Here is an 18,898-nt window from a genome sequence, read left to right as displayed (position 1 = left end):
TGCCCCCCCCTGACCCCGGGGGTGGGTGACCCTCACTCGGGGGGGGCCCCACTCCCCTCCCCACCCCCGGGGGATATTGGGGTGCCCCCCCTGACCCCGTGGGTGCCCCCCTGACCCCATGGGTACCCCCCCCTGACTCTTTGTAGCCCCCCCTGACCCCATGAGTGCCCCCCCCCCGACCCCGTGGGTGCCCCCCCCCGACCCCGTGGGTGCCCCCCCCGACCCCGTGGGTGCCCCCTTGCCCAGATCAAGAGCGGGGAGAACGCGGCGAGCATCGCGGGGGAGCTGGCGCGGCACACGCGGGGCCCGGTGTTCGCGGGGGACGTGAGCTCGGCCGTGCGGCTCCTCGAGCAGCTCCTCGACATCCTGGACGCGCAGCTGCAGGCCCTGAGGCCCCTGGAGAGGGAGTCGGCCGGCAAGAACTACAACAAGGTGGTTTGGGGGTTCACCCCACTGGGGGGGGCGAGGGGACAGTGGGGGGACACCTGGGACCAAGGGGGGACTCGTGTGTGGGACACCCTGGACAGACCCCTCAGGCCCTGAGGCCCCTGGAGAGGGAGTCGGCCGGGAAGAACTACAACAAGGTGGGACCCCAGACCCGGGTTTGGGGGTTTACCCCACTGGGGAGGGCACGGGGACAGTGGGGGGACATCTGGGACCGAGGGGGACTCGTGTGTGGGACACCCTGGACAGACCCCTCAGGCCCTGAGGCCCCTGGAGAGGGAGTCGGCCGGCAAGAACTACAACAAGGTGGGACCCCAGACCCGGGTTTGGGGGTTCAACCCACTGGGGAGGGTGGGGGGACACCCGGGAGTGGGGGGGACTCGTGTGGGGGGACACCCTGGACACGCAGCTCCAGGATCTGTTCCTGCCTGAGAGGGAGTTGGATGGAAAGAACTTCAACAAGGTGGGACCCCAAGACCTGGATTTGGGGGTTCACCCCACTGGGGAGGGTGGGGGGACACCCAGGAGTGAGGGGGGACATGTAGGAACAAGGGGGGGACATCTGGGACCAAGGGGGGACTTGTGTGGGGGACACCCTGGACAGACCCCGCAGGCCCTGAGGCCCTGGAGAGGGAGTCGGCCGGCAAGAACTACAACAAGGTGGGACCCCAGACCCGGATTTGGGGGGACAGACGGGTGGGGACGGGGGGACACACCCAGGAACAAGGGGGGATACCCGGGAGTGAGGGGGATTCGTGTGTGGGACACCCTGGACACGCAGCTCCAGGATCTGTTCCTGCCTGAGAGGGAGTGGGATGGGAAGAACTCCAACAAGGTGGGACCCCAAAAGCCGGGATTTGGGGGTTCACCCCACTGGGGGGGCCGAGGGGGCATCGTTGGGACCGGGGGGGGCCGGGGTTGTGGGATGGGCTGGACCCGCTGCCCCTGGAGTGGGGGTGTCCCAAATGTTGGGGGGCTCCTGTTCCAGAGCTCGGACACACCCCCGGCCCCAATTCTGGGGGGCTCCAGCCCCAGATCTGGGGGTTGTTCAACCCCAGATTTTGGGGTTGTTGTGCCCCAGATTTGGGGTTGTTCTGCCCCAGATTTGAAGGGCTCCTGTCTCAGATTTGGGGGTTGTTCAGTCCCAGATTTTGAGGTTGTTCTACCCCAGATTTTGGGGTTCCCCTGCCCCAGATTTGGGGTTATTCAACCCCAGATTTGGAGTTATTGTGCCCCAGATTTGGGGTTGTTGTGCCCCAGATTTTGGGGTTGTTCTCCTCCAGATTTGGGGTTATTCAGCCCCAGATTTTAGGGTTGTTCTGCCCTGGATTTTGGGGTTATTCAGCCCCAGATTTTGGGTTGTTCAGCCCTGGATTTTGGGGTTCTCCTGCCCCAGATTTGAGGTTGTTCTGCCCCAGATTTTGGGGTTATTCAACCCCAGATTTGGGGTTGTTGTGCCCCAGATTTGGGGTTGTTGTGCCCCACATTTTGGGGTCCCTCCCCAACCCCACTGTTCCCCCCCAGATGCACAAGCGGGAACGAACCTGCAAGGATTACATTAAGGTGAGGGGGCGTGGCCGCTCGGGGGGCGTGGCTGCTCGGGGGGCGTGGCCGCTCAGGGGGCGTGACCTGCGAGAAGGGCGTGGCCGTGCATGGTGGGAGGGGTTTTGGTGTGTGGGTGTGGTCGGGGGTGTGTCGTATCCGGTGGGTGGAGCTTGTGGAGTTGTGGGCGGGGTCTTGGTGGGTGGGTCAGGGCGGGGTGAAGGAGGAGGTGGGGCCTGTACTGGGCGTGGCTGTGCTGGTGGGCGTGGCCTGGATGGGATGGGTGGAGGCTGTGAATGGGCGGGGCTTGGGGGAAATGGGTGTGGTCTGGATGGGTGTGGTCTGAGGGTTACCGGTGGGTGTGGCTTAGAAAGGATGGGCGTGGCCTCGGTGGGCGGGGTTCTGTTGTGGGTGGGATTTGTGAGGAGGTGGGTGTGGCCCTAAGTGGGTGTGGCCTGTCTGGGTGGGTGTGTCCAGGTGACATCAACTGGTGCAGACAATGGGTGGGGCTTGACCTGCTGTTGGGCGGGGTCTGTCTGGATGGCGGTGTCCCAATGGGCGTGACCCCATGTGGGAGTGGTCTGTCCTGGTGGGCGTGGTCTGTCCTGGTGGGCGTGTCCAGCAGTGGGCGTGTCCTGGCAGGCATTATCAGCCATGGGAGACATAGATATGTGGGTGTGGCCTGTCACGGGGTGGGCGTGGTCTGTCCAAGTAGGGGTGGCATATCTGAGTGGGTGTGGCCTAGAATATGGTGGGTGGGGCTTGTACCAGTGGCAGGACCTGTCTGGGTGGGTGTGACCAGTGGGTGAGGCCAGTGGGTGTGGCCAGTCCTGATGGGCGTGTCCAACTGGGCATGTCCCCGTGGGCGTGTCCCCTTCCCACAGGCCCTGGTGGAGGCCATTGTGGTGGGTGGGGCCTGTCCCAACTGGACGTGTCCCCATGGGCGTGTCCCATCCCCGTGTCCCATCCCAGTGGGCGTGTCCCATCCCGGTGGGCGTGTCCCCTTCCCACAGGCCATGGTGGAGGCCGTGGGGGTGGGTGGGGCCTGTCCCGGCTGGGCGTGTCCCCATGGGCGTCTCCCATCCCGGTGGGCGTGTCCCCTCTCCGTCTCCCATCCCGGTGGGTGTGTCCTACCCCGGTGGGCGTGTCCCATCCCGGTGGACGTGTCCCATCCCGGTGGACGTGTCCCACCCCGGTGGGCGTGTCCCATCCCGGTGGGCGTGTCCCATCCCCGTGTCGCATGCCGGTGGGTGTGTCCCATACCGGTGGGTGTGTCCCATCCCGGTGGGCGTGTCCCATCCTGGTGGGCGTGTCCCCTCCCCGCAGGCCGTGGTGGAGGCCATTGGGGTGGGTGGGACCTGTCCCAGCTGGGCGTGTCCCATCCCGGTGTCCCACCCCGGTGGGCGTGTCCCATCCCGCTGGGTGTGTCCCATCCCGGTGTCCCACCCCGGTGGGCGTGTCCCATCCCGGTGGGCGTGTCCCCTCCCCTCAGGCCGTGGCGGAGGCCATGGGGGTGGGTGTGGCCTTTCCCAGCTGGGCGTGTCCCCATGGACATGTCCCATCCCGGTGGGCGTGTCCCCTCCCAGTGTCCCCATCCCCATGGGCATGTCCCACCCCGGTGGGCGTGTCCCATCCCCATGGGCGTGTCCCCTCCCGGTGGGCGTGTCCCATGCCGGTGGGCGTGTCCCCCCTCCCGCAGGGCCGTGGTGGAGGCCGTGGACAACCTGCTGCGCCCCGAGGCCCTGGAGTCGTGGCGGGACATGAACGGCTCGGAGCAGGCGCACACGGCCACCATGCTGCTCGACGTGCTCGAGGAGGGGGCCTTCCTGCTCGCCGACAACGTCAAGGAGCCCGCCCGCTTCCTGGCCGCCCGCCAGAACCTGGGTCAGACCCCAGATACCCCCCCGGGGCATTGGGGGGATCCTCAACCCCTCCCTGGGGACCCCCGCCCGCCAGAACCTGGGTCAGACCCCCAGACACCCCCTGGGGCATTGGGGGATCCTCAACCCCTCCCTGGGGACCCCCACCCGCCAGAACCTGGGTCAGACCCCCAGACACCCCCCGGACACCTCAGACACCCCCCGGGGCATTGGGGGATCCTCCAAACCCTCCCTGGGGACCCCCAACTACCAGAACCTGGGTCAGCCCCCCAGACACCCCCCGGGGGCATTGGGGGATCCCCCAACCTCTCCCTGAGGACCCCCAACTGCCAGAACCTGGGTCAGACCCGGGAGAGACCCCCAGATACAACCCTGGGGCATTGGGGGATCCCTGAAACCCTCCCTTGGGAACCCTGAGAGACCCCCAGACACCCCCCTGGGGCATTGGGGGGATCCCCCAAACCCTCCCTGGGCACCCCCAACTGCCAGAACCTGGGTCAGACCCGGGAGAGACCCCCAGATACAACCCTGGGGCATTGGGGGATCCCTGAAACCCCCCTGAAACCCTCCCTTGGGAACCCTGAGACCCCCAGACACCCCCCGGGGCATTGGGGGATCCTCAACCCCTCCCTGGAGACCCCCAACTGCCAGAACCTGGGTCAGACCCGGGACAGACCCCCAGACAACTCCCTGGGGCATCGGGGGATCCCTGAAACCCTCCCTTGGGAACCCTGAGAGACCCCCAGACACCCCCTGGGGCATTGGGGGGATCCCCCAAACCCTCCCTGGGCACCCCCAACTGCCAGAACCTGGGTCAGACCCGGGAGAGACCCCCAGATACAACCCTGGGGCATTGGGGGATCCCTGAAACCCCCCTGAAACCCTCCCTTGGGAACCCTGAGACCCCCAGACACCCCCCGGGGCATTGGGGGATCCTCAACCCCTCCCTGGAGACCCCCAACTGCCAGAACCTGGGTCAGACCCGGGACAGACCCCCAGACAACTCCCTGGGGCATTGGGGGATCCCTGAAACCCTCCCTTGGGAACCCTGAGAGACCCCCAGACATCCCCCGGGGCATTGGGGGGATCCCTGAAACCCCCCCTGAAACCCTCCCTTGGGAACCCCGAGAGACCCCCCCGACCCCTCCCGGAGCGTGTGTGTGTGTGTGTTTGTGTGTGACACGTGTGTGTGTGTGACACACGTGTGTGTGTGTGTGTGTGTGTGTGTGACACACGTGTGTGTGTGTGTGTGTGTGTGTGTGACACACGTGTGTGTGTGTGTGTGTGTGTGTGTGTGTGTTTGTGTGTGACACACGTGTGTGTGTGTGACACGTGTGTGTGTGTGTGTTTGTGATTGTGTGTGACACACGTGTGTGTGTGTGTGTGTTTGTGTGTGTGTGTGTGTGTGACACACGTGTGTGTGTGTGTGTGTGTGTGTGTGTGTGTTTGTGTGTGACACATGTGTGTGTGTGTGTGTGTGTGTGTGTGTGTTTGTGTGTGACACGTGTGTGTGTGTGACACGTGTGTGTGTGTGACACGTGTGTGTGTGTGACACGTGTGTGTGTGTGTGTGTGTGTTTGTGTGTGTGTGTGTGTGTGTTTGTGTGTGACACATGTGTGTGTGACACGTGTGTGTGTGTGTGTTTGTGATTGTGTGTGACACGTGTGTGTGTGTGTGACACGTGTGTGTGTGTGTGTTTGTGATTGTGTGTGACACATGTGTGTGTGTGTGACACGTGTGTGTGCGTGCTGCGTGTGAGATGTGTGTGTGCCACACACGTGTGTGTGTGTGTGTGCTGCAGGTGAGATGTGTGTGTGTGACACACGTGTGTGTGACACACATAGGACAATACACAGGGGACACACATGACACACACATGACACACACAGCGCACACACATGACACACACGACACGTGACACACACGTGGCACACATATGGCACATACATGACACAGCCATGACCCATGTGTGTCCCCGCAGTGCTGGAGGTGTCTGTGCTGAACACGGAGGGGACAGTGCTGTGTGTGTGTGTGTGACACGTGTGTGTGACACGTGTTCAGTGTATGACACACACATGACACACGTGTGTCCTGCAGTGCTGGAGGTGTCTGTGCTGAACACGGAGGGGACAGTGCTGTGTGTGTGACACGTGTTCAGTGTATGACACACGTGTGTGTGTGTGTGTGACACGTGTTCAGTGTATGACACACGTGTGTGTGTGTGACACATGTTCAGTGTATGACACACACATGACACACACGTGTGTCCTGCAGTGCTGGAGGTGTCGGTGCTGAACACGGAGGGGACAGTGCTGTGTGTGTGACACGTGTTCAGTGTATGACACACGTGTGTGTGTGTGACACATGTTCAGTGTATGACACACGTGTGTGTGTGTGTGTGACACGTGTTCAGTGTATGACACACGTGTGTGTGTGTGTGTGACACGTGTTCAGTGTATGACACACACATGACACACCCATGACACACACGTGTGTCCTGCAGTGCTGGAGGTGTCTGTGCTGAACACGGAGGGGACAGTGCTGTGTGTGTGTGTGTGACATGTGTGTGACACGTGTTCAGTGTATGACACACGTGTGTGTGTGTGTGTGACACGTGTTCAGTGTATGACACACACATGACACACACGTGTGTCCTGCAGTGCTGGAGGTGTCGGTGCTGAACACGGAGGGGACAGTGCTGTGTGTGTGTGTGTGACACGTGTGTGACACGTGTTCAGTGTATGACACACGTGTGTGTGTGTGACACGTGTTCAGTGTATGACACACGTGTGTGTGTGTGACACGTGTTCAGTGTATGACACACGTGTGTCCTGCAGTGCTGGAGGTGTCGGTGCTGAACACGGAGGGGCCGCTGCAGGAGCTCGTGTTCCCACAGGAACTGGGGGGCGACGGGTCCATCCAGCTCTCGGCCAGCACCCTCAAACAGAACAGCAGGAACGGTGAGAGAGCACCAAAAACACCCCAAAACCACCCAAAATACCCAAAATACCCTCAAACAGAACAGCAGGAACGGTGAGGGGGGACAGGGACACCCCAAAATACCCCAAAATACCCCAAAAACAGCTAAAATACCCCAAACACCCTCAAACAGAACAGCAGGAACGGTGAGGGGGGACCCAAAACACCCCAAAATACCCCAAAATACCCCAAAATACCCCCAAAACACCCAAAATACCCCAAAACACCCTCAAACAGAACAGCAGGAACGGTGAGGTGGGACCCAAAATACCCCAAAATACCCCAAATACCCCAAACACCCTCAAACAGAACAGCAGGAACGGTGAGGTGGGACCCAAAATACCCCAAATACCCCAAACACCCTCAAACAGAACAGCAGGAACGGTGAGGGGGGTCAGGGACACCCCAAAAACACCCAAAATACCCCAAAAACACCCCAACCCCAAACCTCCTCAAACAGAACAGCAGGAACGGTGAGAGGGCACCCAAAATACCCCAAAAACACCCAAAATACCCCAAACACCCTCAAACAGAACATCAGGAACGGTGAGAGGGCACCCAAAATACCCCAAAAACACCCAAAATACCCCCAAAACACCCAAAATACCCCAAATACCCCAAATACCCCAAACCCCCTCAAACAGAACAGCAGGAACGGTGAGGGGGGACTGGGGGGGTCCTGAGACGATTTAGGGCTGTCCCTGAGGGTTTTGGGGTCTCTGCAGGGCGATGAAGGTGCTCGGGGGGGTTTTGGGGTCTCTGCAGGTTTTGGGGTCTCTGCAGGGCGATGAAGGTACTCGGGGGGGTTCTGGGGTGTCCCTGAGGGTTTTGGGGTCTCTGCAGGTTTTGGGGTCTCTCCAGGGTGGTGAAGGTGTTCAGGGGGGTTTTGGGGTCTCTGCAGGTTTTGGGGTCTCTGCAGGGCGATGAAGGTGCTCGGGGGGGTTTTGGGGTCTCTGCAGGTTTTGGGGTCTCTGCAGGGCGATGAAGGTGCTCGGGGGGGTTTTGGGGTCTCTGCAGGTTTTGGGGTCTCTGCAGGGCGATGAAGGTGCTCAGGGGGGTTTTGGGGTCTCTGCAGGTTTTGGGGTCTCTGCAGGGCGATGAAGGTGCTCGGGGGGGTTTTGGGGTCTCTGCAGGTTTTGGGGTCTCTGCAGGGCGATGAAGGTGCTCGGGGGGGTTTTGGGGTCTCTGCAGGGCGATGAAGGTGCTCGGGGGGGTTTGGGGTGTCCCTGAGGGTTTTGGGGTCTCTGCAGGGGTGGTCAAGGTCGTCTTCATCCTCTACAACAACCTGGGGCTGTTCCTGCCCACGGAGAACGCCACGGTCCGCCTGGGGGGGGGAGGGGGGGGCCCCGCGCCCCCCAACTCGTCGTCAACTCGCAGGTGATCGCGGCCTCCATCAACAAGGAGTCCAGCAGGGTCTTCCTCAGGGACCCCGTGGTCTTCACCCTGCCCCACCTCGAGGTGAGACCCCAAAAAACCCAGCCAGGACCCCACAAACCCAGCCAGAGCCCAAAAACCCAGCCAGGACCCCAAAAAACCCAACCAGAGCCCAAAAACCCAGCCAGGACCCCACAAACCCAGCCAGAGCCCAAAAACCCATCCAGGACCCCAAAAACCCAGTCAGAGCCCAAAAACCCAGCCAGGACCCCACAAACCCAGCCAGGACCCCACAAACCCAGCCAGACCCCAAAAAACCCAGCCAGGACCCCACAAACCCACCCAGAGCCCAAAAACCCAGCCAGGACCCCACAAACCCAGCCAGAGCCCAAAAACCCACCCAGACCCCAAAAACCCAACCCAGACCTACGGAAACCCACCCAGACCCCAAAAACCCACCCAGACCCCCCAAAACCCCCCCTAATCCCCCCATTTGTCCCCCCCCAGACCAAGATCCCTTTCGGTGCCAACTTTTCCTTCTGGAATTCCCGGGGCTGGGATCCCCTCCCTGACCTTGGGACCCCCCCCAGCCCCGAGACCCCCCCTGGGACCCCCCAAAACCCCCCCAGGATCCCCCAAACCCCCCCCCGGACACCCCAACCCCCCCCCCCCGGGGCCCTCTGAGACCCCCCTGACCCCCCATTTGTCCCCCCCAGACCAAGAACCCCTTCAGGGTCAACTTTTCCTTCTGGAATTCCCGGGGCTGGGATCCCCTCCCTGACCTTGGGACCCTCCCCCAGCCCCAAGACCCCCCCGGGACCCCTCAAAACCCCCCCAGGACCCCCCAAAACCCCTCCAGGACCCCCCGAGACCCCCCCTGAGCCCCCCATTTATCCCCCCCAGACCAAGAATAACTTTGGTGCCAACGGCTCCTTCTGGAATTCCCAGGGTTGGGATCCCCTCCCTGACCTTGGGACCCTCCCCCAGCCCCGAGACCCCCCTGGGACCCCCCAAACCCCCCCAGGACCCTCTGAGACCCCCCCTGACCCCCCCATTTGTCCCCCCCCAGACCAAGATCCCCTTCGGTGCCAACTTTTCCTTCTGGAATTCCTGGGGCTGGGATCCCCTCCCTGAATGTGGGACCCCCCTGGGACCCCCAAAACCCCCCCAGGACCCCCCAAAACCCCCCGGGACCCTCGGAGACCCCCCCTGACCCCCCCATTTGTCCCCCCCCAGACCAAGAACCACTTTGGTGCCAACGGCTCCTTCTGGAATTCCCGGGGCTGGGATCCCCTCCCTGAATGTGGGACCCCCCTGGGACCCCCCAAAACCCCCCAGAACCCCCCAAAACCCCCCCAGAACCCCCCGAGACCCCCCCTGACCCCCCATTTTTCCCCCCCCAGACCAAGAACCACTTTGGTGCCAACTGCTCCTTCTGGAATTCCCGGGGCTGGGATCCCCTCCCTGACCTTGGGACCCCCCCCGGGACCCCCCAAAACCCCCCCTGACCCCCTGAGACTCCCCCTGACCCCCCCTGACCCCCCTGACCCCCCATTTGTCCCCCCCCAGACCAAGAACCACTTTGGTGCCAACTGCTCCTTCTGGAACTACTCGGAGCGCTCCATGGCCGGGCACTGGTCGAGCCAGGGCTGCCGCCTGCTGAGGTCCAACGGCACCCACAGCTCCTGTGCCTGCTCCCACCTCACCAACTTCGCCCTCCTCATGGCACGGAGACAGAGCGTGAGTCACCTGGCACACCTGGGCACACCTGGGCACACCTGGGCACACCTGGGTACACACCTGGGTACACCTGGGTACAGCCACACACACACCTGGGCACACCTGGGTACACCTGGGCACACCTGGGCACACCTGGGCACACCTGGGCACACCTGGGTACAGCCACACACACACCTGGGCACACCTGGGTACACCCACAGCTCCTGTGCCTGCTCCCACCTCACCAACTTCGCCCTCCTCATGGCACGGAGGCAGAGTGTGAGTGACCTGGCACACCTGGGCACACCTGGGTACACCTGGGCACACCTGGGTACAGCCACACACACACCTGGGCACACCTGGGCACACCTGGGCACACCTGGGTACACACCTGGGCACACCTGGGTACACACCTGGGTACACCTGGGCACACCCACACACACACCTGGGCACACCTGGGCACACGCACAGCTCCTGTGCCTGCTCCCACCTCACCAACTTCGCCCTCCTCATGGCACGGAGGCAGAGTGTGAGTCACCTGGTACACCTGGGCACACCTGGGCACACCTGGGCACACCTGGGTACAGCCACACACACACCTGGGCACACCTGGGCACACCCACAGCTCCTGTGCCTGCTCCCACCTCACCAACTTCGCCCTCCTCATGGCACGGAGGCAGAGTGTGAGTCACCTGGTACACCTGGGCACACCTGGGCACACCTGGGCACACCCACACACACACCTGGGCACACCTGGGCACACCTGGGCACACCTGGGTACACCTGGGCACACCTGGGTACACACCTGGGCACACCTGGGCACACCCACAGCTCCTGTGCCTGCTCCCACCTCACCAACTTCGCCCTGCTCATGGCACGGAGACAGAGTGTGAGTCACCTGGGCACACCTGGGCACACCTGGGTACACCTGGGTACACCTGGGCACACCTGGGTACACCTGGGCACACCCACACACACACCTGGGTACACCTGGGCACACCTGGGCACACCTGGGTACACACCTGGGCACACCTGGGCACACCTGGGTACACCCACAGCTCCTGTGCCTGCTCCCACCTCACCAACTTCGCCCTCCTCATGGCACGGAGGCAGAGCGTGAGTCACCTGGGCACACCTGGGCACACCTGGGTACACCTGGGTACACCTGGGCACACCCACACACACACCTGGGCACACCTGGGTACACCTGGGCACACCTGGGCACACCTGGGTACACCTGGGCACACCTGGGTACACCCACAGCTCCTGTGCCTGCTCCCACCTCACCAACTTCGCCCTGCTCATGGCACGGAGACAGAGCGTGAGTCACCTGGCACACCTGGGCACACCTGGGTACACACCTGGGTACACCTGGGCACACCTGGGTACACCTGGGTACACCTGGGCACACCCACAGCTCCTGTGCCTGCTCCCACCTCACCAACTTCGCCCTCCTCATGGCACGGAGGCAGAGCGTGAGTCACCTGGCACACCTGGGCACACCTGGGTACACACCTGGGCACACCTGGGTACACCTGGGCACACCTGGGCACACCTGGGTACAAACACACACACCTGGGCACACCCACAGCTCCTGTGCCTGCTCCCACCTCACCAACTTCACCCTGCTCATGGCACGGAGGCAGAGTGTGAGTCACCTGGGCACACCTGGGCACACCTGGGTACACCTGGGCACACCTGGGTACACCTGGGCACACGTGGGTACACCCACACACACACCTGGGCACATCTGGGCACACCTGGGTACACCTGGGCACACCTGGGCACACCTGGGCACACCCACACACACACCTGGGCACACCTGGGCACACCTGGGCACACCTGGGTACACCCACAGCTCCTGTGCCTGCTCCCACCTCACCAACTTCGCCCTGCTCATGGCACGGAGACAGAGCGTGAGTCACCTGGGCACACCTGGGCACACCTGGGTACACACCTGGGTACACCTGGGCACACCTGGGTACACCTGGGTACACCTGGGCACACCCACAGCTCCTGTGCCTGCTCCCACCTCACCAACTTCGCCCTCCTCATGGCACGGAGGCAGAGCGTGAGTCACCTGGGCACACCTGGGCACACCTGGGTACACCTGGGCACACCTGGGTACACACCTGGGCACACCTGGGTACACCTGGGCACACGTGGGTACACCCACACACACACCTGGGCACACCTGGGCACACCTGGGTACACCTGGGCACACCTGGGCACACCTGGGCACACCCACACACACACCTGGGCACACCTGGGCACACCTGGGCACACCTGGGCACACCCACAGCTCCTGTGCCTGCTCCCACCTCACCAACTTCGCCCTGCTCATGGCACGGAGGCAGAGCGTGAGTGACTTGGCACACCTGGGCACACCTGGGTACACCTGGGAACACACCTGGGCACACCTGGGCACACCTGGGCACACCTGGGCACACATCTGGGCACACCCACACACACACCTGGGCACACCTGGGTACACCTGGGCACACCTGGGAACACACCTGGGTACACCTGGGCACACCCACACACACACCTGGGCACACCTGGGCACACCTGGGCACACCTGGGCACACCCACAGCTCCTGTGCCTGCTCCCACCTCACCAACTTCGCCCTGCTCATGGCACGGAGGCAGAGTGTGAGTGACTTGGCACACCTGGGCACACCTGGGCACACCTGGGAACACACCTGGGCACACCTGGGCACACCTGGGCACACCTGGGCACACATCTGGGCACACCCACACACACACCTGGGCACACCTGGGTACACCTGGGCACACCTGGGAACACACCTGGGTACACCTGGGCACACCCACACACACACCTGGGCACACCTGGGCACACCTGGGCACACCCACACACACACCTGGGCACACCTGGGCACACCTGGGCACAGCCACACACACACCTGGGCACACCTGGGACACACCTTGGCACACCCGGGCACACCTGGCACACCTGGGCACACCTGGGCACTCCCCAGCTCCTGCTCCCCCTCCTCAGCCCCGCCCTCTCCTGGCACAGAGACAGAGCGGGGGGGGGGGGGGCCAGGTGACCCCAAACCCCCCAAACCCCCCAAACCCCCCAAACTCCCCCTCCCTCCTCAGAATTCCCATTTCCCCCATTTTCCCTCAGTTCCCAGGGTGGCTGAACCTTTTTCCAGGTGTCTCCGGTGACCCCCCAGGTCGGGATCCCGGTGGCCCCCGAACCTGCCTGGTGGTCCCTGTCCCTGCCCGTGGCTCTGGGTGACCCCAAACCCCTCAAACCCTCCCATGGCACCCCACAATTCCCATTTATTCCCATTTATTCCCATTTATTCCCATTTATTCCCGTTTTCCCGCAGTTCCCAGGGCGCTCTAACGAGGTGCTGCCATCGGTGATCACCTGGGCAGGATCCTGGTGGCCCCGCTGTGCCCGTCCCTGGTGCCCCCTGTCCCTGCCCATGACTCTGGGTGACCCCAAACCCCCAGAATTCCCATTTATTCCCATTTTTCCCCATTTTTCCCATTTCCCTCAGTTCCCAGGGCGCTCTAACGAGGTGCTGCCATCAGTGACCACCCGGTTGGGATCCTGGTGGCCCCGCTGTGCCCGTTCCTGGTGCCCCCTGTCCCTGCCCATGGCTCTGGGTGACCCCAAACCCCCACAATTCCCATTTTTTCCCCATTTTCCCCATTTCCCTCAGTTCCCAGGGCGCTTTAACGAGGTGCTGCCGTCGGTGACCACCCGGTTGGGATCCTGGTGGCCCTGCTGTGCCCGTTCCTGGTGCCCCCTGTCCCTGCCCGTGGCTCTGGGTGACCCCAAACCCCCAGAATTCCCATTTATATCCATTTATTCCCATTTATTCCCTTTTCCCTCAGTTCCCGGGGCGCTCTAACGAGGTGCTGCCATCGGTGACCACCCGGTTGGGATCCTGGTGGCCCTGCTGTGCCCGTTCCCGGTGCTCCCTGTCCCTGCCCATGACTCTGGGTGACCCCAAACCCCCACAATTCCCATTTATTCCCATTTATCCCCATTTATTCCCATTTATTCCCATTTATTCCCCTTTTCCCTCAGTTCCCAGGGTGCTCTAACGAGGTGCTGCCATCAGTGACCACCCGGTTGGGATCCTGGTGGCCCTGCTGTGCCCGTTCCTGGTGCCCCCTGTCCCTACCCACGACTCTGGGTGACCCCAAACCCCCCAGAATTCCCATTTTTTCCCCATTTTTCCCGTTTTCCCGCAGTTCCCGGGGCGCTTTAACGAGGTGCTGCTGTCGGTGATCACCTGGGCCGGGATCCTGGTGGCCCTGCTGTGCCTGGGCTTGGCCATCTCGGCCTTCTGCTGCCTGCGGGGGCTGCCCCCCGAGCGCACGACCATCCACAAGAACCTCTGCATCTCCCTCTTCCTCGCCGAGCTGCTCTTCCTCGTCGGCATCGACAAGACCCAGTACGAGGTACGGGGCGGGGGGGACGGGGGGGACGCGCCTGGGACCACCGGGGCACACCTGGGACCACCAGGGCACACCTGGGACCAGCAGGGCACACCTGGGACCAGTGGGGCTCACCTGGGACCACCGGGGCACAGCTGGGACCACTGGGACACACCTGGGACCAGCAGGGCACACCTGGGACCACTGGGGCTCACCTGGGACCACCGGGGCACAGCTGGGACCACTGGGACACACCTGGGACCCCCGGGATACACCTGGGACCACCAGGGCACACCTGGGACCAGCAGGACACACCTGGGACCACCGGGGCACACCCAGGACCACTGGGATACACCTGGGACCACCAGGGCTCACCTGGGACCACTGGGGCACACCTGGGAACCCTGGGATACACCTGGGACCACCGGGGCTCACCTGGGACCACCAGGGAGGGACCACAGCACACCTGGGACCACCGGGGCACACCTGGGAGGGGCCTCAGCTCACCTGGGACCACTGGGACACACCTGGGACCACCAGAACACACCTGGGACCACTGGGACACAGCTGGGACCACTGGGACACACCTGGGACCAGCAGGGCACACCTGGGACCACTGGGACTCACCTGGGACCACCGGGGCACACCTGGGACCAGCAGGGCACACCTGGGACCAGCAGGGCACACCTGGGACCACTGGGGCACACCTGGGACCACCAGGGCACACCTGGGACCAGCAGGGCACAGCTGGGACCAGCAGGGCACACCTGGGACCACTGGGGCACAGCTGGGACCAGCAGGACACACCTGGGACCCCCGGGATACACCTGGGACCAGCAGGACACACCTGGGACCACCGGGGCACACCCAGGACCACTGGGATACACCTGGGACCACCAGGGCTCACCTGGGACCACTGGGGCACACCTGGGAACCCTGGGATACACCTGGGACCACCGGGGTTCACCTGGGACCACCAGGGAGGGACCACAGCACACCTGGGACCACCGGGGTACACCTGGGAGGGGCCTCAGCTCACCTGGGACCACTGGGACACACCTGGGACCACCAGAACACACCTGGGACCACTGGGACACACCTGGGACCAGCAGGGCACACCTGGGACCACCGGGGTTCACCTGGGACCACCAGGGAGGGACCACAGCACACCTGGGACCACCGGGGTACACCTGGGAGGGGCCTCAGCTCACCTGGGACCACTGGGACACACCTGGGACCACCAGAACACACCTGGGACCACTGGGGCACACCTGGGATCACCAGGGCACACCTGAGACCACTGGGACACACCTGGGATCACCAGAACACACCTGGGACCACTGGGACACAGCTGGGACCACTGGGACACACCTGGGACCAGCAGGGCACACCTGGGACCACTGGGACTCACCTGGGACCACCGGGGCACACCTGGGACCAGCAGGGCACACCTGGGACCAGCAGGGCACACCTGGGATCACTGGGACTCACCTGGGACCACCGGGGCACACCTGGGACCACCGGGATACACCTGGGACCAGCAGGGCACACCTGGGATCACTGGGGCACACCTGGGACCACCAGGGCACACCTGGGACCACCAGGGCACACCTGGGACCAGCAGGGCACACCTGGGACCACCGGGGCACACCTGGGACCACCAGGGCACACCTGGGACTACTGGGGCACACCTGGGACCACCGGGGCACACCTGGGACCACCAGGGCACACCTGGGACTACTGGGGCACACCTGGGACCACCGGGGCACACCTGGGGTCACTGGGATACACCTGGGACCACCAGAGCACACCTGTGAGGGTCAGGACTCACCTGGGACCACCGGGACACAGCTGGGACATCCCAGGGCACACCTGGGACCACCAGGACACACCCCGGACACACCTGGGACCCCCGGGACACCCCCGGGACCCCCCAGGGCACAGCAGGGACATTGTCCCCGTCCTCCCCAGGTGTCCCATCTTTGGAGGTCCCCGATGTCCCTGCGGTCACCTCAGGTGGCCTGGCCCAGCTCTGGGGTGGGCCCATGTCCCCAATGTCCCTGTCCCACCTCTGGGATGCCCCTGTCCCTGTCCCCAATGTTCCTGTCCCATCTCTGGGGTGTCCCCAATGTCCCCAATGTCCCCATGTCCCTGATCCCCATGTCCCTGATCCCAATGTCCCCAATGTCCCCAATGTCCCCAATGTCCCCAATGTCCCCAATGTCCCCAATGTCCCCATGTCCCCAATGTCCCCAATGTCCCCATGTCCCCAGTGTCCCTGATCCCAATGACCCCAATGTCCCCAGGTGGCGTGTCCCATCTCTGGGGTGTCCCCAATGTCCCCATATCCCTGTCCCATCTCTGGGGTGTCCCCAGTGTCCCCATGTCCCTGATCCCAATGTCCCTGATCCCAATGTCCCCATGTCCCCAGGTGGCGTGTCCCATCTCTGGGGTGTCCCCATGTCCCTGTCCCATCTCTGGGGTGTCCCATGTCCCCAATGTCCCCACTGTCCCCATGTCCCCAGGTGGCGTGTCCCATCTTCGTGGGGCTGCTGCACTATTTCTTCCTGGCGTCGTTCTCGTGGCTGTGCCTCGAGGGGGTCCCGGTGTCCCTGCCCCCAATGTCCCTGTCCCCAGTGTCCCCAATGTCCCCAATGTCCCCATGTCCCTGTCCCCAATGTCCCCAATGTCCCCAATGTCCCTGTCCCCAATGTCCCCAATGTCCCCATGTCCCTGATCCCAATGTCCCCAATGTCCCCATGTCCCTGATCCCAATGTCCCCAATGTCCCCAATGTCCCCATGTCCCTGATCCCAATGTCCCCAATGTCCCCATGTCCCTGTCCCCAATGTCCCTGATCCCAATGTCCCCATGTCCCTGTCCCCAATGTCCCCATGTCCCCATGTCCCTGATCCCAGTGTCCCCAATATCCCCATGTGGTGTGTCCCATCTCTGGGGTGTCCCCATGTCCCCATGTCCCCAATGTCCCTGATTCCAATGTCCCCACTGTCCCCAATGTCCCCAATGTCCCCATGTCCCTGTCCCATCTCTGGGGTGTCCCCAATGTCCCCAATGTCCCCATGTCCCTGTCCCATCTCTGGGGTGTCCCCACTGTCCCAATGTCCCCCCAATGTCCCAATGTCCCCACTGTCCCCACTGTCCCCAGTGGCGTGGGGTGTCCCATCTTCGCGGGGCTGCTGCCCTATTTCTTCCTGGCGTCGTTCTCGTGGCTGTGCCTCGAGGGGGTCCCGGTGTCCCTGCCCCCAATGTCCCCATGTCCCTGTCCCCAATGTCCCCATGTCCCTGATCCCAATGTCCCCATGTCCCCATGTCCCTGATCCCAATGTCCCCAATGTCCCCAATGTCCCCAATGTCCCCAATGTCCCCAATGTCCCTGTCCCCATGTCCCCATGTCCCCATGTCCACAATGTCCCCATGTCCCTGATCCCAATGTCCCATGTCCCCATGTCCCTGTCCCATCTCTGGGGTGTCCCCACTGTCCCAATGTCCCCATGTCCCCACTGTCCCCATGTCCCCATCCCCAGGTGGCGTGTCCCATCTTCGCGGGGCTGCTGCCCTATTTCTTCCTGGCGTCGTTCTCGTGGCTGTGCCTCGAGGGGGTCCCGGTGTCCCTGTCCCCACTGTCCCTAATGTCCCCAGTGTCCCCCAATGTCCCCATGTCCCTGTCCCATCTCTGGGGTGTCCCCAATGTCCCCACTGTCCCCATGTCCCCATCCCCAGGTGGCGTGTCCCATCTTCGCGGGGCTGCTGCACTATTTCTTCCTGGCGTCGTTCTCGTGGCTGTGCCTCGAGGGGGTCCACCTGTACCTGCTGCTGCTCGAGGTGTTCGAGGGGGGGGACCCCGCGCGCCGCAAGTTTTACTATTTCGGGGGTTACGCCTTCCCCGCCCTCGTCGTGGCCGTGGCGGCCGCCGTGGATCACCGGAGCTACGGCACCGACACCGCGTGAGGAGGGAGGGGAGGGGAGAGGGACAGGGGAGAGGGAGGGGAGAGGGAGGGGATCACCGGAGCTACGGTACCGACACCGCGTGAGGAGGGAGGGGAGGGGAGAGGGACAGGGGAGAGGGACAGGGGAGAGGGACAGGGGAGAGGGACAGGGGAGAGGGAGGGGATCACCGGAGCTACGGCACCGACACCGCGTGAGGAGGGAGGGGAGAGGGAGGGGAGAGGGAGGGGACGGGAGAGGGAGGGGATCACCGGAGCTACGGCACCGACACCGCGTGAGGAGGGAGGGGAGAGGGACAGGGGAGAGGGAGGGGGAGAGGGACGGGAGAGGGAGGGGAGAGGGAGGGGAGAGGGACAGGGGATCACCGGAGCTACGGCACCGACACCGCGTGAGGAGGGAGGGGAGAGGGAGGGGAGAGGGGAGGGGACGGGAGAGGGAGGGGATCACCGGAGCTACGGTACCGACACCGCGTGAGGAGGGAGGGGAGAGGGACAGGGGAGAGGGAGGGGGAGAGGGAGGGGAGAGGGACAGGGGAGAGGGGAGAGGGAGGGGATCACCGGAGCTACGGCACCG

General features: G+C 63.5%; 1 protein-coding gene across 1 annotated transcript; it reads left to right on the top strand.

Annotated features, from left to right (window-relative positions):
• Positions 1-165: 165 nt before the first annotated feature.
• Positions 166-18,328, top strand: LOC127464999 (adhesion G protein-coupled receptor L1-like; the record flags this gene model as incomplete). Its single annotated transcript, XM_051775480.1, is given in 9 exon segments — positions 166-432; positions 1,969-2,015; positions 3,686-3,870; positions 6,704-6,826; positions 8,096-8,190; positions 8,193-8,303; positions 9,789-9,959; positions 14,175-14,384; positions 18,101-18,328. Coding segments are annotated over 9 exon segments (1,437 nt in total), but the record flags the coding sequence as incomplete, so codon positions are not given.
• Positions 18,329-18,898: the final 570 nt, after the last annotated feature.

Source organism: Manacus candei, unplaced genomic scaffold, assembly GCF_025592945.1.
Source record: "Manacus candei isolate 608988 ecotype Guabito, Panama unplaced genomic scaffold, ASM2559294v1 h1tg000303l, whole genome shotgun sequence".
Lineage (NCBI taxonomy): Eukaryota > Metazoa > Chordata > Aves > Passeriformes > Pipridae > Manacus > Manacus candei.
This window is presented reverse-complemented; position numbering and strand designations above follow the sequence as displayed.